Source organism: Salmo salar, chromosome ssa06 (assembly GCF_905237065.1).
Source record: "Salmo salar chromosome ssa06, Ssal_v3.1, whole genome shotgun sequence".
NCBI lineage: Eukaryota > Metazoa > Chordata > Actinopteri > Salmoniformes > Salmonidae > Salmo > Salmo salar.
Genome location: NC_059447.1, coordinates 38,376,303 through 38,398,429, shown reverse-complemented (window position 1 = coordinate 38,398,429; position 22,127 = coordinate 38,376,303). Strand labels below are relative to the sequence as shown.

General features: G+C 40.6%; 2 protein-coding genes across 3 annotated transcripts; both read left to right on the top strand.

Annotated features, from left to right (window-relative positions):
• Nucleotides 1-76: 76 nt before the first annotated feature.
• Nucleotides 77-6,562, top strand: LOC106607354 (BTB/POZ domain-containing protein KCTD5). Its single transcript, XM_014204248.2, has 6 exons — nucleotides 77-399; nucleotides 1,600-1,708; nucleotides 1,918-2,009; nucleotides 2,454-2,549; nucleotides 3,461-3,586; nucleotides 4,263-6,562. The coding sequence occupies exons 1-6, from the start codon at nucleotides 181-183 to the stop codon at nucleotides 4,290-4,292; spliced, it is 672 nt and encodes a 223-aa protein (XP_014059723.1). The 5' UTR covers nucleotides 77-180; the 3' UTR covers nucleotides 4,293-6,562.
• Nucleotides 6,563-9,707: 3,145 nt separating this feature from the next.
• ube2ia (ubiquitin-conjugating enzyme E2Ia) lies at nucleotides 9,708-17,828 on the top strand. Of its 2 annotated transcripts, none has more exons than XM_045720532.1 (7): nucleotides 9,708-9,986; nucleotides 11,845-11,924; nucleotides 13,623-13,706; nucleotides 14,048-14,120; nucleotides 15,501-15,559; nucleotides 16,799-16,878; nucleotides 17,106-17,828. In XM_045720532.1, the coding sequence occupies exons 2-7, from the start codon at nucleotides 11,859-11,861 to the stop codon at nucleotides 17,164-17,166; spliced, it is 423 nt and encodes a 140-aa protein (XP_045576488.1). In that variant the 5' UTR covers nucleotides 9,708-9,986; nucleotides 11,845-11,858; the 3' UTR covers nucleotides 17,167-17,828. The 2 variants fall into 2 exon arrangements, with proteins under 2 accessions (XP_045576488.1, XP_014059724.1); XM_014204249.2 differs by having other exon boundaries at nucleotides 9,709-9,986; nucleotides 15,450-15,559; nucleotides 17,106-17,698.
• The last annotated feature ends 4,299 nt before the right edge of the window (nucleotides 17,829-22,127 follow it).

Genomic DNA, 22,127 nt, shown 5'->3' with positions numbered 1-22,127 from the left:
TGTAGCCAATTTTGACTGTGGAATCTGACGGATGTATAATAAAAACTGGAAACCGGTGGGTGGGGGTTGTCAAACTTGGATTGCCGTACTTCATAACGATGCCTGGCCCAGTTTCCCGGCCCGCTTCAACTCAGTTCCTGTAACTTTAGCTAGCGACGCATCCAGGTTAGAGGAGCTGGGATGGCGGAGAAGAGCCCTGACTTCAGCGGCTCAGTTGACCAGTGTCCCGCCCTGTCTCCGGAACAGAGAATGCAATCACCTGGGATCGGAGCATCCAAATGGGTTCGTCTGAATGTCGGTGGGACATACTTTCTCACAACGAGGCAAACGTTGTGCCGAGACTCAAAATCGTTCCTGTACCGTCTGTGCCAGGCCGACCCCGACCTCGACTCTGACAAGGTACGGATATCTGTCTGGCAAGCTAACGTTACTATCTAGTTGGCTAATGTTAACTAGCTAACCTTTGTCTGTTTTACACACCATGTGAATGTTCTAACGTTAACTTACGTTACCTAGCTAGCATATCTAGACCGATTTACTAACTAGTTAGCTAGTTATTTTAGTTGTTTAGCTAGGAAGTAAGCCAAACGGATAGCTAATTTAGATGGTCAACGTTAGCTAACGTTACTAATGTCGTTACTAGTACAGGCTAGCTAGTTCAGCTGGCCAACGTTAACTCCCAAAGAACGTAACGTTATTTAGCTAGTTAGTCAACGTTAGTTTGTTTTCCTGTTTTTAATCTGGATAACCCTCCTGACTACAGATCTACAGTAGCTAACTAACAAATATTAATTTGGAAGACAGCACGTTTCTACTCGTAGTATATCGTACAGTACTAGTATCTGTCAGCTCGCTAACAGGCAAGTTAGTTATCTAGCCAACCACATATATATATATATATATATATATATATATATATATATATATATAAATGGGCTTATAATATACAATTGTGCAAATGAGCCCCCCCGGAAAAGGAGCGTTGCCCTTGTAAGAGAAAGTATGATAATCCACATGTTGAACGTGTTTACCATCCTGATTTCCAACCCTCAAAGGTCACCATGCATCATTTAACAGGAGAATGACATTTAAAAGCTGGCAAAAGACCTTACAAGACAAGTTGGCTCGGTCATACAGATGCCGTTGCAATGATCACAGTATCCCAGCAGAATAGTTTCATCCCATAGTTATCTAGGATATTTACGAAACTATGCTGATTAGCATTCCTCATTTGAATTTGAGGGGAAAGTCTCCAATGTCTGTAGTCTACACTGGGCACATGAAATGTGGTAAGGAGCTGTATCTCTGCCCTCTGTATTGATTCTTGCTAATGATGGTGTGTGTGAAGGCTTGAGCAAGGCCACTGTGGTGATTCTTCAGGGATAATGAGACCTGCTAAATGTCAGTTACCCCATGTTGGCGCTGCTCCAAGATCTGGACACAGAGCTGTTGTATCCATGGATTGGCTATGGGCTTACTATGCGATTCCACAGTTCTGTTTCGATGTTTGTCACTGTACAAAAATCGTCAATGGTATCTCCCCTGATTTTGTTATTGATTGTCTGCTTTTCTCATTGTTATCGACTTCTCTTTCTTCAGGATGAAACGGGTGCCTATTTGATAGACCGGGACCCAATGTACTTTGGTCCAGTGCTCAACTACCTGAGGCATGGGAAACTGGTGCTCAATAGAGGCCTTGCAGAGGAAGGTATGATGATAATGTCTTGGGGATATGCTGAGACGTGTCTGAAGGGTTGTGCCATTCTGTCATCTTTGTTGCCGTTTCGCTCCAACACGTCACACGCTAACAATCACACGTATTACATTTAACACCACAGCAGTTCTCATTAGCATACATAGTTGTTTTCTATGATTGGGGTTTTAATAACTGGTTAAATACATTCTGTTCCCCTCAAGGTGTACTGGAAGAGGCTGAATTCTACAATATCCCTTCTTTGATCAGGCTTATTAAAGACAAAATCAGGGAGAGGGACTGCAAAACAGTTCAGGTGTGTGGGCTTGACTAAAATTGCCATTGCTATCTGGGTGATTTCTTTCTTCCCTGAGACTGTCCTGTTGTAATCACTAATACAGAGCTCTAGATATTAAAGGGGCAGTGGGGGGGCCTCTAAGGCCCTCTAACTACTGGCCAGAGGCACATCCTTAGCAAGCTCCCTCCCAAGGATCACCTCTGTTTACATGGTCTAATACGGCAATGACTCTGGGCACAAGCTCCGCTTAGCTACTGGGATTTCCAGATCTTGTTGATGTATTGGCATTAGTCCAGAGTATCCTTACCCTTGCCAGGTAGATGAGGTCAGGAATTGGCACATACTGGCTATGCTTTGCTGTGGGGGGGGGGGTGTGTGTGTGTGATTCGTATGTAGCCTATTGAGAGCACTTGCTGCTCTGTTGCATGTGAATTAACATTGCCTCTTTCTCTCTCTCCACAGCTCCCTATAAAACATGTCTACAGAGTCTTGCAGTGCCAAGAAGAGGAGCTAACACAAATGGTTTCCACCATGTCAGATGGTTGGAAGTTTGAGCAGGTAATTATCTTAAAAGGAAGAGATTGGGGAGTGTTCTGCCTCCTATTTTCAGAAATGTTCCTTTTGGCTGCACTTAGACTTGTGTTAGTTGATTAACTGTCCACGGATGATGCGGAGTTCAGTGTATAACATAAATACTATAATTGTCCTCATTTGTAGTCCTTGTGAAATACAACCTTGTAGCATAATTTGGTTACATAGCTGTTATTGTGGTACTGTATTTCTTTTTGTGAAAGTCTGACCATTTGCGAAAGGAGCTATGGCTGTGTCTGGTTCAAACAGACACTAGTTTCTGTCAGAGGCCAGGTTGCCAGAGTTAGATTTTGTCTGATCTTTATGGAACAGCAGATAAAGGGGATGTCGCTGTTTCTGTTCATTCAGGAGGACACCCTGTACTGGGTGCATTTCTGTTACTAGCCCCCTCTCTCTAGACCTTGCAGGGTGTTAGGGTCTTCCCCTCAGAGAGAACTCATGAGTGGGCTCAGGCTGCTACTCACGTTTCCTTTTTTGGGAGCCAGCAAGGTGACAGAATGTTAGGCATTCTGCTTGTGGCAGCTTTGTGAAAATGGGAGCCTACTGTATAGTGGAGTCTGTTTATTTGAATTAGCTACCACCTTAATGACAGATTTCACCCTGCGGTCTAATCCAAGGGATACTAAACATTCATGAGCAATGTAACAGCTCAAAGTGCTCAGGTGTCCTAGATAAAAGTCAGTGTTTGTTACTTTGACATTTTATTTAAAAATGATCCTTAAGTAGAATAGAAATTGTCTACTGTAATCTGTTACATTGTTTTGACTGTGCCTGGCAAGCTGTTAGAAATATTAGATTTCCCATGTGTGCATGCTTCCTATAGTCCCTTAGAAACATTTCCCTTCTCATTGGTTCCCCCCTTTTTTCTTTCTCCTCAGTTGGTCAGTATTGGCTCCTCATATAACTATGGAAACGAAGACCAGGCAGAGTTCCTGTGTGTTGTCTCTAAGGAGCTACATAACCAATCATACGGCACAAGCAGTGAACCAAGTGAAAAGGCCAAGGTGAGTATCCCAGCACTGCAACAAAAACATCTTTCATGTCTTTCATCAACGTCCTGACCATTGTTACAACCATGTATTGTGAGTTACACCGAGTTTGGTATACATGTTGTCTCACATGGCTTTGTCTAACATAAATGCACGCATAATATTTTTATTGGTCATGGATCCTGCAATTCCTTTCTCTGCATGCTGCATTTCCTGCAGAGGACAAATACAAGGATTTTTAGAAACATTTTGCCAATGACTGTATCTACCTTTGAATGTAAGGGGACAATGGGTGAGATTTTGCTTAGACCCCTGCCATTGTGGTCTTAAACCTTTCTCCAAGTGCCCCTTCATCCCTATGAGCCCATTACCTAGAGAGCATCCCGCTAATCATCATCTAGACAAGAGTAATGCCTCGATAATGATTTAAACTACTTTAATATTTAATGACCTCCTGTCACTAGCTTCTGCAGTTCATGGAATTCTCCATAGCCTTAGTCTCCCCGCTTTCCAGTCTCCTGGTTAAAAAAAATCCGTTCCTCAACAACAACAAAAAACGAACATTTTAGGCTTCGTCCTGCCTGTTAAATGCTAACTCATAATACTTTTTGTCAAAGGTTTTTTGGAACATACTGTTTAGTATGAAATAGGCCTAAACATCTTATTTTGCTCTGACCATTTTTTTTTGCAGATTCTTCAAGAACAAGGCTCTCGAATGTGAAGAGACTGTTCAGTCCTTAGGATTGCGTCCTGCTATGATGTCCAGATATAAAGACACAAACTACATCACATTCTGAGGAGCGTTATGGCACGCTGAAGAAGCTGGCTAACTGCAGTCTACACACCATTTTTCTTTCAGACATCAAATCAAAATGTGCAATCGATAGCGTTACTCAGTTTTTGGGCCTACATAGTTAAACTGGACTGTAGATCTTCACACAGAGAGAAGGGCCTTAACACTTATCATATTGTCCACAGCATTTATACTTGGTCCATCGTTTACTCAGGGTCTCTAATAGTTTTGGGGAAGATGCATTAGGTGTGCACTGTCTGGTGGGACATTAGTTCAAACATCTGTGCGTACTACATTATGCCAGTCCTTCACATAGAAAAATCAAACCTCTGAGAAATTAATAGGCAAGCATGTTTTAAAAGTTAAATATTTAAGACTATTTATATGGAGTTGTATAGATTCATACTGTCTTGTTAGAGGCGAAGACTGTATTGACAGTTTATTTATTTTTTACATATCTTTAAACCGATTTATTTATGGCCCTTTCCAAATATCCATTCAACCTGCACATTATCAGTTTTTTTGGGAAGGAGGACATTGTTATAACTACTTCTACCAGGGTTACTGTATGATAATGAGGTTGAGGTGATGTTAGGGAATGCCAGATGTTAAAGGACTAAAACTTGTCTTCCATCCCTGGACTCTGGCAGGTTTTAGTTGGGTTACCTGTTAGGCAGCCACTGTGGAACTGGAACACGTTGTTATGTTTTAGAGGACATTGTACCTAGAGCCATTTGATAGGCACATTTTTCCCACATTGACATATGACAGTGACTGTTATCGGCTGGTGTTGCGAAGGGCCTGTTTTCCGTGAGAAAGAAAAGCATTTTTGTCTCTTGCATGAATTAGTGCATATCTGCTTGTTTGTGTGTGTATACACGATCCTTACGCTTCTGCGGTTTGACTATATTGAACTTTGACAGGGCTGTATACCAAGCAAAATTATACCAAACGGGCAGTTTTCAATCATACACGTTCTAAGCTAAAATGCTTTGGTCATGTATTGATGAAAAGATTGGATATTATAATGTAGTCATTACCATGGTTCAATTTGTAGATGGTTGAGCTACTTATTGAATACATTAACATTGTCCGTATATGAAAACATTTCTTTTGGAAAATGTTGCCTTTGTTCAATGACCAAATCAATGTCTGAATTTCAACCTTAATCTGAATTTCTTTTGTCAGGGATAAGGAAATTCGGTAGTCTACATGCATATCTATGAGGAGTTGTACGTAGAGAAAGTATAATAATATTCAGATGTGTTATCAGTGTATGCTATTTCTTCCTCACACACACACACACACACACACACACAGGGCTTTAACTAGTGGAATACAAGCAATAATCTCTGTAAAGGTCAATTGGACCCCTCCTGTTGCCTGGTCAAGGTAAAGTTTACATGTCTAGTGTTTTATAATCCGGATCTTACTTACCTTGCCCTTGTGACACAATGCTCTAATTTGGCTGGTTTAAACATCTGTATATTACTATGTTTACATATCCCAGATAGTTGCTGTCAGCCATTTATCTAGTACGCAGACGGATAGTTTTCCAACATTTTCCGTGGACAGTTTTTCTTGGTCACTGAGTTGTCTTGTGGTGATAAGTGCCTCTTTTGCCTCTGAGGCTTCACAGTGCATGTGAAATCTGTTGCAGTGATGCCCATAACCACGAGGGCTCACTGTTTGTGTCCACCCTGCAGTGACAGTGAAGACATTCTGAACAGTGTGGGCCATGTGTGTCTAGTGTGGTGTCCTTTGACAGCAGATTCTTAAACACAGAAGGGGGTGTCAGCCATTGCATGGATGGCCTGATGCACCTTCCACCATGCCCTCAGCTCTGCAGGACACCACTTCACTCCACTGTGACACTTCAGCTCCTGTTTGACCGTTATTTTCTAGAATGCTTATCAAGACACGTGATCCCTCTGAGGCTGCTATGGGTTTCTAATGGGACATTGTTCCAGTTTTCCGTTAAATGTATTTTAAAAATGAACAGAGGCAGACAATTGTTATTTGCTCCATTTGATCACTGCTGTTCCTCTATATTAGTATCAAATGTTTTATATTTTTTATGCTTACTGTGTATACATACTATATTATATACATGTAATAGCACGTTTTGACTGGGGATAATGGAAATTATGGTGATGCTAGACCTGGTGGATTTAATCAATAAATGGTAATGAATTCAACTCTTGTATTGTATTTGAACAAACTGTTGCAGAGCCATAGAGAAATACTAACCACATGGCTGTCATCAATATGTTAGATGCACTGTATAGAGCAAGGGTGCACTTGAAAGGAAATATGGTAATAACTAAGCATCTTTAGAAACTGGTAGGCCATCATTGTAAATAAGAATTTGTTCTTAACTGACTTACCTAGTTAGATAAATATCAAATGACAGACTCAAGTTTGGTCCATCACAGAGTTAAATCATATTGAGCTACTGTTCAAACACAAAGCTCCATTCAGTAGTGCACAAACAGTACAGTACGAAGATGTGCAGAAACTGCTACTCATAGAGCCCCAAAGTGGAGGTGTCATAATACCTATAAAACCTAGCGGTTAAACAGATAAATGGTTCCAATTGTTTTTTCCACTATTCATTTTTCCTATAGGGAAATTTAGAAACAATTAAAATAAGGGCTGTGTTTTGAAAAGGCTTACCCTGGTGTGACGTTCTGATAACCATGTAAATCTCTCAGATAAGGTGACTTTTATCAATATATTCAGCTTTATTTTCTCTCAGATCTGAAAAAAATGCTAATTAGCATTAAAGTAGACATCATGCAAGACTACAAATCCCAGCAAGCTCCTGCACGTCATCTCTAGCTAACAGGTATTGTGTCCATTTAAAACTTGCACAAGACCGTTCACAGAATTGTCCATTTAAAGAAATGTAGCCAATTTTAATCATTACTACATTTAGCTAATATTAGATAGTTAATCCAGAGATTCTTACCTTTTGCTTGGATTCGGCAGGCTCGTCCAGATCGCCATGGCATTTGCAGTTCTTTATGACAGCCACATTAGCAGCTAATTAGCGTTTCATTTTTGGGGGGTAATATATTGATAAACGTAACATTGTCCTAGAGAGATTTACACTGTTATCAAAATATACACTGTTATCAAAATGTCATGCCAGGGTACGCCTACATGAAACACAGCCCTTAGTTTAAGTGTTTCTACAATCACCTATGGGATAAATGAATCGTGGAAAAACAATTGTAATCATTTCCCTGTTTGACCACTAGGCTATATGGGTATTACTCATACTGTGTTTTTCAAATGTTTTTATTTAACCTTTATTTAACTAGGCAAGTCAGTTTAGAACAAATTCTTATTTACAATGACGGCCTATCCTGGCCAAACCCTAACTCGGACGACGCTGGGCCAATTGTGTGCCGCCTTAAGCGACTCCCAATCATTGCCGGTTATGATACCGCCTGGAATCGAACCAGGGTCTGTAGTGACACCTCTAGAACAGATGCAGTGCCTGAGACCACTGCGCCACTCAGGTGGTACTCTATAGAAATCCCCTATCACACTTGTAGGCAATGTCATCGGGTCTAATGGTCCAGACTGTGCACATACATGCTGTCAAAGGCACTCCTTCAATATCAAGTTGTTTTTTGTGTAAATTAACTTGTCAGTTTGTCACTTTCACGAGGTTGGAGTAAAAACATGTTCCACTACTTAAGACATTGACTCGAATCTAGGTTGTACATTCTCTCGAAATCTGAAGGCACAACTAAGGAAGAATGTTTCACTTTTCTCATTGACTTCTCAAACCCCGGCTTGGTCTGTTTCGCAATCGTTCCCGGAAGTCTCGCGATGTTGCGCCTCTGGGGTTAGAAACTCTGTGGCACAACATTGTAGAACGTTCAGATAGAAACACATCGAGGAACTCTGGTCAATCAATTTAACACGAAAGTTTCAGTAGCCTACGATGCACCAAAGATGTTCTAGTTCCGTTCTGGTTGCTGGTTGTAGCCTCCTAAACACGATCCAGGTTTTGTGAACAAACCTCGTTTATGAAGGGATCATCTGTATGTGTTAGAAACGAAGTAGTGTGATTATTGTCATCATAATGTTTAGCAGCTACTATAACGCTTATTAATGCATCATTATCTATTTCCACACAGAATGCAATATTTAAGTAGGAAAATACTCTCGAGTGATTCCCAAAAATATTGTCATAAACTAAGATTTTGCACAGTCCTAGCCAGAAGATTCCAACCCTACTATTACACTTTTTTACAGTGAGCTGCACTGGGGATGGAACGCTATCATGGTTAAATTAAGACAGCTGAGCCAGAGTAAGATATGGGTCAGAAAACGTACGTCAATGCAGGCATGGGGTATAGAGAGAAATAGTAATGGTGTCATTTTGTAGTCATTAACCCTGCCGTGGCCCGTTGGACAAAGCCTATTAGGAATATAAATGTCATTTTTGTGGGGTTTTTGGATGAACGGCAAAAATAAGGTCTGTGGTAAACACAGGCTTAGGAGATCTTATATATTTTGTTCTATGAGATAATCTTTATAAGCTAACGTCACATTTTGCAAACGTTTAAGAATTTATGTTGTAAAAAAAGCACAAAGGCTTCATAATTCATAAAAGTCATGTTAACGGACTGCTACTATCGTATAGAACAAAACGTATCATATCTCCTAAGCCAGTGTTCACCTCAGACCTTATTTTCTGCGTTTATTCCAAGACCCTAAACTTTCCCTACTAATTTTTGAGTGGCGCAGTGGTCTAAGACACTGCATCTCAGTGCAAGAGGCATCACTGCAGTACCTGGTTCGAATCCAGGCTGCATCACATCCGGACGTGATTGGGAGTCAGGGTAGACCGTCATTGTAACTAATTTCCGGGTTTTAGGACTACAAGCTGGTGAGCTCTACTAGCACTGAACTCCTTTATCCATACTGATACATCGAGAAGAAGGAAATACTGTTTGTTTTTTTGAAAAACTGCCCTTTTTTGTCCTCATGCTAACTAGCAGTAGCTACTGCAGCCAGTGCAGCCAGACCCCAGTGCAGCTCAGTGTAAACAAGCATAATGGTAGGGTCGAAATATTTTGGCTACACTCAGTCCCTAACTTTGGATGTACTGTCTCTTTAAATGCATAGCTGTCCAATGCTTTGCCTGAAAGTCATGATTAAAATCTCAAAATGATCATATAATTTGTACCAACATACACCGTACCTTGCATTTTCTGCAAAATATAATACATTCATCGTATTAGTTGTGTCACCACATAGTTCACAGAATATTCATTGTTTCATGTTTTTGTCTTGTTTGTTCTTGTTAAATAGCTGTCTCATAATACATTTGTGACGGTAGCAAATTTGATTACAACCACTCTTACTTTATAAGCAACACCTTGTAGAGAACTAATTGTCATATTAAGTCATTGGCGCTAATTGTTTTCAGGCACTAGCAAGTAATCAGGTCCTATTTAGCCTAGGCTAAATTTCATTTTTTTTTTTCAGGAGGGAAACTTCACTAGCCTAGCTAGATTTGTCTCGAGTTAGATAAAAAAAAAATTGGGCTACACGAGTGCTCTTTTAAAAATATAGATAGTGATTTTTATCACACTGAAGGTAAGTCTTTGTCGCCTACTGAGAATGTTTTGTTTTTTATCCGTAGTCGGTGTAAGTTTTTTTTTTTTTTTTTTTGGTTTGGGGTTTATGAAGCGAACGCCAGAAGGCTTGCTACTATTAGCTAGGCTAAAGTAGTTGGCTGGCTAACTACACTATTCAGACGGAAGACTGAAACACCTGCATTTACGTCAATCTTAAACGTCACATGTTCTTATCTCGGCTGGATATGTGTATTTAAATGGCTAAGGCATCTTAAACTGGACTTCTATGTAGTTAACCTAGCCTCGAAATGTGACTGCTGCGCACTCTCAGTTGCATACTTGTTTAGCGGCTTTTCGTGCCAACATTGCGCAGAGTTGCATATTCGCTTTGGACAACAGAAAGACAACAATTGTAACTTTTACAGCAGTAGTTATCCAATCAATACATACTTTATGGTGCATGTGTGTCAACAAAAGCTGCTATAGCTAACATGCTAGTTCGCTACATTTGCAACCAGCGTTACCTGTTCCTTTGTACCATTCCGCTGAGTGATAACCTAAACAGCCAACAGATATCTCGGTTGCGAGATTAAAAAAAAAAAAATCCTATTACTCAAGGCCAAAGTTCCTCCTGTCATTATATTTTAGGTCTCTCAGTTTTGTCAGCATATTGATAGTAGCACATTCAAAAAATGAATTGCGTTAGTCTGGTATGAAGCTTCAATACTATAGCTACAGATGGAACAATGAGACAGATTTTACATTGGATTTTCAAATATGAAGCATCGCTTGGCGTTTCCTCTCTACCAAATATGGTAGTGAGGAAGCCCACTGGCGCGCAGTGGGAGAAGATTTAACGAAATCGATTTTGGCCTATATTCTGCACATTTTCTCATCGATGAAACATTTGATCTCAAAACAGTATTTTCCCAAAACTAGAATATGTTTTGAACAGAGTGGACTAAGATCAGTAGACTTTAGCCTTAGCCAAAGTTTATCAAATCGCATTGTTTAGGAGTGCAAGTCGAATTGAGTTATTGCACACACGCATTTGAGTAGGCGTTCCCTAACGGAAGTATTCAGATGTATGCTAGAACTGGCCAATAGGATCTCGCTAGCTTTGCTCTGCCCACCATCTTGCTTGTTCTGCCCACTATGACTCATTGGTTCCCATTGGAATTGAGTGTGGTCCATCTTTGTTTAGTTAAAATATTTGTTATAGCTTTTCTACACACAGGGCCCCCAGCTACCTACAATAACCAGGCTTCCCAGATAATGTGAAGTAAAATATTTTCACCAGTGTATCCACCAGATTATTCAGTTTGTTTGGTCTTTAAGTTGTTTTATGCAGTCAATGCTTACATTACACTAAGATGGAGAAAAAGGGCTCAAACGGTTCTTCGGCTGTCCCCATAGGGGAACCCTTTGGTTTCAGGTTCTTCCTGGATCCAAAAGGGTTTTCTATGGGTACATTTGATGAACCAGATTGCACCTTTACTAAGAGTGTAGGAGAACTTAGAGCCTACCTGAATGGAAGTCAGTGGTACCTTTTTACTACACACACGAGCAACAAGCCGCATTACAATGATAAACAATATGAAATACTGAGTTCATATTGAACACATTTATGCTAGGTGTCTGATTGTGCCCCTTGGAACCTGTGGATGTGACCTAGTTGAAGTGGTTGCAGCATTGTGAGCTTTCTGAGCACCACATTTGGCTGTGCTGTTATCCAGAGACTAGTAAAATGAATTGATCATGTGCCAGAGAAACGAAAACCACCTGAACTGATCTGTGGGCTGAACTTGTGCATCACATCTGCATTGTTTATTTCAATAGAGCTGTACACCACTGTTGATCTCTTGTTTTTGATTTAGGGAGTCCTCAAGTCATGTCTGGTATAGCCTTAAGTCGTCTTGCACAAGAAAGAAAGGCCTGGAGGAAAGACCATCCTTTTGTGAGTATCAAGGAACTTGGGGTGGAAGCCATTTTCATGTCAACAGTGCCTTTTGTGTAGAAGCCTAGCTGGTTCTTTAAGGGCATGTGTCATTTTGGAAGACCTGCTTGTGGAAATGTGTTTTCTGGATAGTCTATTCCACCTAATGTTTTACACTATGCTAAGCAGAGCTGTACTGCCCTGGCCTGGTTGAATAAACTTTATTGAGCCCAAGTGGGAGATTTGTCACCAGCATAACTCTTACAGGGGGACAATACAAGCATAGGCCTACATCTGAACATGTACTGCATAACTGATGGCTGTTGGAACGAATAAAATAGCCTATGTTACAGGTGACTGAGCCATTAACAGGGCAGCGCTGCCAACTAAACACATTGAGTTAGGCATCCATAGAGGGTCAGGGGCTAAGGATTGATTCTGGGCAGGGCTGTAGTTGGCAAGTTCATGGAGTTAGACACTTCTTTGGACACTTAACAACCCTCCAGACGAGCTTCAATGCCATACAACTCTCCTTCCGTGGTCTCCCAACTGCTCCTAAATACAAGTAAAACTAAATGCATGCTCTTCAACTGATCGCTGCCTGCACCTGCCCGCCTGTCCAGCATCACTTCTCTGGACGGTTCTGACTTAGAATTTGTGGATAACTACAAATACCTAGGTGTCTGGTTAGACTGTAAACTCTCCTTCCAGACTCACATCAAAATTCAAAGTTAAATCTAGAATTGGCTTCCTATTTCGCAACAAAGCATCCTTCACTCATGCTGCCAAACATACCCTTGTAAAACTGACCATCCTACCAATCCTCGACTTCGGCGATGTCATTACAAAATAGCCTCCAATACCCTACTCAACAAGCTGGATGCAGTCTATCACAGTGCCATCTGTTTTGTCACCAAAGCCCCATATACTACCCACCACTGCGACCTGTACGCTCTCGTTGGCTGGCCTTCGCTTCATAGTCGTCGCCAAACACATTGGCTCCAGGTCATCTACAAGACCCTGCTAGGTAAAGTCCCCCCTTATCTCCGCTCACTGGTCACCATAGCAGCACCCACCTGTAGCACTCGCTCCAGCAGGTATATCTCTCTGGTCACCCCTAAAGCCAACTCCTCCTTTGGTCGTCTCTCCTTCCAGTTCTCTGCTGCCAATGACTGGAACGAACTACAAAAATCTCTGAAACTGGAAACACTTATCTCCCTCACTAGCTTTAAGCACCAGCTATCAGAGCAGCTCCCAGATCACTGCACCTGTACATAGCCCATCTATAATTTAGCCCAAACTACTACCTCTTCCCCTACTGTATTTATTTATTTTATTTATTATTTTGCTCCTTTGCACCATATTATTTATATTTTAACTTTGAACTTCAAATTATAATTCTACCATTCCAGTGTTTTACTTGCTATACTTTTTACTTTGCCACCATGGCCTTTTTTGCCTTTACCTCACTTATCTCACATCATTTGCTCACATTGTGTATATAGTCTTATTTTTGTCTACTGTATCATTGATTGTATGTTTTACTCCATGTGTAACTCTGTTTCTGTATGTTGTCGAACTGCTTTGCTTTATCTTGGCCAGGTCGCAATTGTAAATGAGAACTTGTTCTCAACTTGCCTACCTGGTTAAATAAAGGTGAAATAAATGAATAAATAAAAACATTTAACGTGTTGAACAATATCTCTTCCCTCTCCCTAGGGGTTTGTTGCTGTGCCAACAAAAAACCCAGATGGAACAATGAACTTGATGAATTGGGAGTGTGCCATCCCTGGAAAGAAGGGGGTAAGAGTCTCTCTGGAGTGAGAGCAGAACTTTCTCTATGTATTGTAGGTACCACTATGTTCAGACTGGAGGAAGCAATCACTTCCTGTGCAGCTTAATAAGTTGGCACTGTATGGTGTTTTTACACTGGACATCAGATTTAGTTTTAATAAAACTAAGCAGGGTATTAATTGGTTGTAGGAAATATTAAATGCACTGAGGTGCTGATACTAACATCTGTATAGCTGCTGGATGACCAATGTTAATTGATTACCAAAGTTGTGTGACATTCTCATTGCTTCACTATAAACAACTCTACAGTTACTGGAGTGTTGACCAAATTGCTGTATTTCTCTCCACAGACCCCATGGGAGGGGGGCTTGTTTAAACTCCGAATGCTCTTCAAGGATGACTATCCTTCTTCACCTCCCAAGTGTATGTTTTCTCTTTAAAAGTCCAATGCAGCTGTTATCTGTCTAATTTCTGGTTAACAGTTAAGTACCTTACTGTGGGTGAATGATGCGTCTTGCCATAGATCCAGCATTTACAATATTACACTGATTGCCAGATGGTGGACCTATAACAAGAAAATGCTAACTTTAAAAGCTCATGCCCCTCACCCCATTTGACAAAGTCATGAAATTCGTTACATGGGTCCCTCATAAGGAATTAATTTGCCTCTGGGACCCATAAGGTCCGCCATTGAGAAATGTGTGATACCACTGAGGTGCTACTCTTATGGCACCGAATGACTGATCTCCATGAAACATGATATGGCATCTATGGCCAAAGGTCTCAATGCAACATTTTTCACACTAGTACCTAAAACATGGCCACTATTGATGGCTCCTGAGTGTCGCAACGGTCTAAGGCACTGCATCTCAGTGCAAGAGTCGTCACAAACAGTCCCTGGTTCGAATCCAGGCTGTATCACATTCGGCCGGGATTGGAGTCCCATAGTGCGCCGCACAATTGGCCCAGCGTTGGCCGCAGTAGGCCGTCATTGTAAATACTTTTTTTCTTGACTTGCCTAGTTAAATAAAATGTTTACGTGAATGTGGTCCACTACATGTCGGTCAAGTCAAGCATGTTCATAGTGTAACAAAATTTGGTACGCATGTTGCAAACACTCAATACTCAACATATGCAAGAGCATTCATATTGACGCTATAACGGGCATATGTTTTTATTGCTGTTTGACTCAGTGATGAAATTTGGCACACATGCTCAGGGAAATTGGTCTAGCTAACCCACGCAATATCTGACACCACGGGACCTATTTGACCCAACTTGGGTGAGTGATGCATCTTGACAAATGGATCTGTCATTTACAAAATTAGTGATTGCCCCTAGGGGGTGCTGCATTAGTGGGGATGACATGTTTACTCTTGCCTTGTTGGCCATTTTTTATTGAAAACAAACCAAAATAGCTTCTGCGGCGAGCAATTTTGCTTGGACTGGTGGTGTGAGTGGGTAGGGGGCAAACAGAAAACCAGCTGTTTGAACTCTCCTTATTGGTCTTTTAACGCATTTTACCAGGCAGGCTTAAACTACATCCCACCAAAACAGGCTGAAATTTCAGTCACTTTTCAAACCGCTCTTATACTAAAAGGTCATTATCATAATGTTCAGTATTATTCCAACCTCAGTGTGGATAGAGGGAGATGTATATTGAAAATCACGGTGTTTAATGAACTGCAAATAAGTGCCATCTGGAATTTTTCCATATTGTGCTAATAATTCTATTTTCTCCGCTCATGGCAGGCAAATTTGAGCCCCCTTTGTTCCATCCAAATGTATATCCCTCTGGTACAGTCTGTCTATCGATTTTAGAGGAGGACAAAGACTGGAGGCCAGCCATCACTATCAAACAAGTAAGAGCTTTCATCCAAGACCACTTCTCTGGTTTTAGATTTTTCTTTGCCTATAACCCTAGGAATAGTAATATACACTCCTCTCAGTATGTATTTGGACAGTGAAGCTAATATAAAAAATTTGCCTGTATACTCCAGCATTTTGGATTTGAGATCAAATGTTTCATATGATGCGACGGAACAGAATGTCACATTTTATTTGAGTATTTTCATATTGATCTGCTTTAATCATTTAGAAATGAAAGCACTCTATCTAGTACCCCCTTTTCCAAAAATACAGAGAAAGATCCAGAAATTATAGAAGGCATTAATAAATGCACAATGAGTAACGCTAACTTGGCTATACACATTGGGTACCAGTAGAGCCGATGTGCAGGGGAATGAGGTAATTGCCGTAGATAATGCATTCACCTGGACTTTGTCCATTTTGTTACGTTACAGCCTTATTCTAAAATGGATTTTAAAAAATCTGCAATCTAAACACAATACCACATGTGTTGAGGTTTTTGAACACTTGTAAATTAATCCTGAGAATGCCATGATTTAAGAAGTCATGAATAATGATTCCAGTCAGGCTACAACAAAACATGTGACTCTCACCATTACAATAACAGGAGATTACCAATTTTCAGAGGTAAGATCTTTGTGCCTCTAACTGCACTTACCATTATTCACTAATACACAGTAAAACGGATATGTAGGAAAATATCCTTAAATAAAAGGTGACTTTCTGTACTGTCACCTCATTGGTCTCCCGAGTGGCGCAGCGGTCTAAGGCACTGCATCTCAGTGCTAGATGTCACTACAGACACCCTTGTTCAAATCCAGGCTGTATCACAACCGGCTGTGATTGGGAGTCCCATAGGGTGGAGCACAATTGTCCCAGCATCGTCTGGGTTTGGCCAGTGTTGGCAGTCATTGTAAATAAGAATTTGTTCTTAACGGTCTTGCCTAGTTAAATAAATGTTAACTGATCTCAAATCCAAAATGCTGGGCTATAGAGTAACATTTTAGCTTTACTGTCCAAATGCTTATGGAGTGGCTACATTTAGATGAGATCTTTGTGTCAGTGTGGATAAGAACTGTACTCATGTATACAGGTGACTTCTGGCTGCACTGTAAACGGCTTTGCTGCAGAGGGCAGCATGGCTTCATGGTGATTACTTATTTGGTGAAATTGACTTGAAGCCATGGAAGGTTGCTAACACAAATTGCCATATACTTTGTTTTCATCCACAGATATTGTTAGGAATCCAAGAGCTCCTAAATGAACCAAATATCCAGGATCCTGCACAAGCTGAGGCGTATACAATTTACTGGTGGGTTTGAGCCAGTAGATATTTTAATTAAGTGAAAGGTTTGTCAAATGTCAGTCGGAGTAGGATACGCACAGCTGCTGGCAAAATCTTCTCATTAGCTAGTGCCCATCCTGGCCAATAGTTTGTCTAGCTGTTTGCCAACATTGTTGAAAAACTGTTAGTTGATACTTGATATTTCTAGGAAATATCCCATTCCTCATAACATGCCTCCATCTCTTTCATTTCAGCCAAAACAGAGTGGAATATGAAAAAAGGGTTCGAGCACAAGCCAAAAAGTTTTCTCCATAAAGCTCCAAGACTACGCAAGATTGAAATTGGTTTGCTGAGGATTTTGTCTCTGCCCCCTTTTTGTCTGCCTCCCAACTATGTCCATTGCTCACCTATTTCCTGCTGGACTGTTTTTAAAACTGAATGTGTGCCATTTCTGTCCATCACTCACATACTGATACTCCCTTTGCTTTTTTTGACTCGGAAGTCCTGGATTTGAAGGTGGACTACGCCGCCACCACAAAGGATTTTCTTTACTCCAACTGTGGTATTTCTTTTTCAAGAGCTCACGCTTGTCAGAAAAGACTGTATGAAATGGGAGTCACTTCTGTTGATTTTTATTAATGTATTCAATGTTAGGCAAAATAATTCTATGTTCTGATAAAGATATAGAGAAACAGGCCTCAATGAATCCATTCAAAGGTAGTTTAGTGTATCTGCATCAGACTCTGTTAAGTTGTTTTGGTCCAAATATTTAGATTTAAATAAAACTGTTTGTACAACGCTAGTGTTAATACATGTCGATGGACTTGGTTCCATCTTTCCCAATGCATTGTGTTGCCAGTTGAATGCTTGTTACTCTTGAAGGTTGACTTTGGGTAAAAATAACGGCTTCAGACGGTGTACCTGATCAAATCAGTCTTTCAATGTCATTTAATGCTTAAACAAATGGTTGAATAAGAGATTTGGCTATAAGTGCCATTTATCAATTGCTTCTGTCCAAAAACCAAATTCTGTGAAATGACAATACATACTGGACGAGTTACTGGCTCATTGAACCAGCTACAGTTGAAGTCGGCAGTTTATGTAAACTTAACACGGAGCCCAAACCGGCTGGGCACGTGCATAGTTTCGTGCATAATTTTCTTTTGTCCCCCTACACAACGCGATCACGACACGCAGGTTAAAATATCAAAACAACCTCAGAACCAATTACATTAATTTGGGAACAGGTCAAAAAGCATTACACATCTATGGCAATTTAGCTACTTAGCTTGCACTTGCTAGCTAATTTGTCCTATTTAGCTAGCTTGCTATTGCTAACTAATTTGTCCTTGGATATAAACATTGAGTTATTTTACCTGAAATGCACAAGGTCCTCTACTCTGACAATCCACACATAAAATGGTCAACAGAATCGTTTCTAGTCCTTCCAGGCCTTTTCATCTTTGTATTTATATGGTGATTGACATCTAAACATTCATAGTTTTACCACACCGACCCCCGCAACAGTTTGTCTTTCAATCACCCACGTGGGTGTAACCAATGAGATGGGAGAGGCAGAACTTGCAGCGTGGCCTGCATCAGAAATAGAAAGGTGTTCAATTTTAGCCCTTGGCACCGCAGACGCTTGTTGATGAGCGCCAGCACTGTGTGTGCAATAAGTGAATAACAGATTTCTAAATTTATTTTGCAATGTGCATGCGATGCGAGCGGTGTGGTCAGCCTATTAGGTAGGAGTCATTAAAACTAGTTTTTCAACAACTCCACAAATTTCTTGTCAACAACCTATAGTTTTGGCAAGTCGGTTAGGACATCTACTTAGTGCATAACACAAGTATTTTTTCCAACAATTGTTTACACTTTATCTTATAATTCAATATCACAATTCCAGTGGGTCAGAAGTTTACATGCACTAAGTTGACTGCCTTTAAACAGTTTGGAAAATTCCAGAAAATGTCATGGCTTTAGAAGCTTCTGATAGGCTAATTGACATCATTTGAGTCAATTGGAGGTGTACCTGTGGATGTATTTCAAGGCCAACCTTCAAACTCAGTGGCTCTTTGCTTGACATCATGGGGAAATCAACCAAGACCTCAGAAAAGAAACTGTAGACCTCCACAAGTCTGATTCATTCTTGGGAGCAATTTCCAAACGCCTGAAGGTACCACGTTCATCTGTATAAACAATAGTACGCAACACCATGGGACCATGCAGCCGTCATACCGCTCAGGAAGCAGATGTGTCCTGTCTCCTAGAGATGAACGTACTTTGGTGCGGAAAGTGCAAATCAATCCCAGAACAACAGCAACGGACCCTGTGAAGATGCTGGAGGAAACAATACAAAAGTATCTATATCCACAGTAAAACAAGTCCTATATCAACATAACCTGAAAACCCGCTCAGCAAGGAAGAAGCCACTGCTCCAAAACCGCCATAAAAAAGCCAGACTACGGTTTGCAACTGCACGTGGGGACAAAGATTGTATTTTTTTGGAAAGATGTCCTCTGGTCCGATGAAACAAAAATAGAACTGTTTGGCCATAATAACTATCATTATGTTTGGAGGAAAAAGGGGGATGCTTGCAAGCCGAAGAATACCATCCTAACCGTGAAGCATGGGGGTGGCAGCATCATGTTGTGGGGGTACTTTGCTGCAGGAGGGACTGGTGCACTTCACAAAATAGATGGCATCATGAGGTAGGAAAATTATGTGGATATATTGAAGCAACATCTCAAGACATCATTCAGGAAGTTAAATCTTGGTCACAAATGGGTCTTCCAAATGGACAATGACCCCAAGCATACTTCTAAAGTTGTGACAAAATGGCTTAAGGACAACAAAGTCAAGGTATTGGAGTGGCCATCACAAAGCCTTGACCTCAATCCTATAGAACATTTGTGGACAGAACTGAAAAAGCGTGTGCGAGCAAGGAGGCCTACAAACCTGACTTCGTTACACCAGTTCTGTCAGGAGGAATGGGACAAAATTCACCCAACTTATTGTGGGAAACTTGTGGAAGGCTACCTGAAACGTTTGACCCAAGTTAAACAATTTAAGGCAATGCAACCAAATACTAATAGAGTGTATGTAAACTTCTGACCCACTGGGAATGTGATGAAAGAAATTAAAGCTGAAATAAATCATTCTCTACTATTATTCTGACATTTCACATTCTTAAAATAAAGTGGTGATCCTAACTGACCTAAAACAGGGAATTTTTACTTGGATCAAATGTCAGGAATTGTGAAAAACTGAGTTTAAATGTATTTGGCTGAGTTGTATGTAAACTTCTGATTTCAACTGTACATCGGTCTCTGCATGCATGACCAGAATGAACACTAAAAGCACACCCCATTTCTGTTTGAAAATGGAGAAAGTGGAGGAGTTGGACTGTTTGTCGTGCCCAAAGTCTACCTTTAAAGCTGTTTGTGCACAGTAAGGATACTGGATTATATTAGTAATAGGTTTTGGTTGACTGTCAGGATCGTTCAAACGAGACCATACCTATGAGACAATCTAGTAACCCTACATAAGGGACCCTTTTAAGGGTGGATGTAACAGGTTTATAGATCCTGGCGGCCTGTGATTTTTTTACATTCATTCTTTTAGGTACATTTTTTATTTTTTTTGCACATAAGACTTAAACACCAACAAATCAGTTCCAAGTGATTTTAATTTGAGATCTGTTCCAAAGTATTCCCACGCATAATAGAGATGTGATCGTTAGCAAGTTTTGAAATTGTTTTGTCAAATGTCTTTTTGGGATTCTTGCGGTCTGCAAATATTTGTTATGTTCCGGCCCCCTGACCATCTGCTCAAGGAAAACTCATCCCGCACTGAATCTAGTTGCACTATCCCTTAAACACAGGGATCGTTGAGATTTTGGCAACTAAGATATGTTATCCATGAGTTCATCTGACTGGGCAGGTAGAAAAAGGCAAAATAGCCAAAATCTCGTTCTTATCCCTTTAATCAATATAACTAGGGAATAGTAATTGACTTCTGTGTGTGTGCATGTCACACCTTTTCAAAGAGGGAATCCTCTTCATTCTACGCTAACCCCATGGGCCCTTATGATTGCGTTTCACATTCTGGTTACAGCTAGCAATTAACACATCATGCAAATTTCTGGTTTTGTGATGCAAATTATATCATTAGTGCAGTCACCGTCATGCACACCAGCTATACATCCTGTTTTGTGCCAGATTTGCTCAGGAACACAAATCAGTGTTGATATTACATGACCAACATGTTTATCAGGCTGTGTGTTTTGAAGTGACTCATTTCTGTCTGATTGTCATTGACAGACTGCCAAGTTTTTTTGTTGTCCATTATTCCTTAGTTTCCTCTGATCCGCCTCAAATTGCTACTCTTACTGTGTACATGAATAATAACCAAAATGAGTGTCGCTGTGTTGATGAACCAAGCCGATGCCATAAGGTGTTCCTTGAGTGGAAGTGGCATAATTCTGTAAGTCAGATTTCTAATCAGCTCAGTTCATCCACTAAGGCAATCACTTTCAGAAAATCTCCTTGGTGTCATACTCGTTAAAAAGCATGATACAAACCTTGGTTACACCTCAGTGACAAGGTGGTGTGTTGTGGATGGCTATTGATTTAGTCAGTGTTAAGTCAATGTTAGCTACTTGTGCTGTTTTGACAACCCCACATTAATAAAACATGGGATGTGGATCAGCTCAAATAGCACTACTGAAAATAATTTCAGGGTGAGAACAAAAATTGGGTGAAATGGAAGATTGTTAATGACTATCTGCAGGGTGGCTTTATGGGGCGTCATTAAACATGGATTTAAGCTAATCATTTTTTGCCCAAAGTTATTTTTCCCTCCTTATTCCCTAAACTAAGGGGCTTGTTATTTTAAAGATATTGTGCCACTGCCACTTCAAACAGTTCCAGCCAGCTGGGGCGGTGCACTAATGATGTGGCCGTGGAAACGGAGCGGCCAGAGGGTCACCCTGTGTCTTATCACTAAGCACAAAACAAGGACAATCCTTTGTTCCCTTCTGCAGATTTAGAGTTAGGATAGCTGACATGATGGAACACAAACCAGATAAAACATGGAATAAATTAATTGCATATTCATTCAAACATGCTTATTCGCTGTGGAGCAATCTTACTTTTTGAAACCTGGTAACTGGGATGTGGGACTAGGCAGGAGAGGGAATACTATACTAGGTTCATCAGCAAATGGAAGAGAGTCACAACCTGTCCTGACGAGTAGGTGGAGGAGGGAGTACA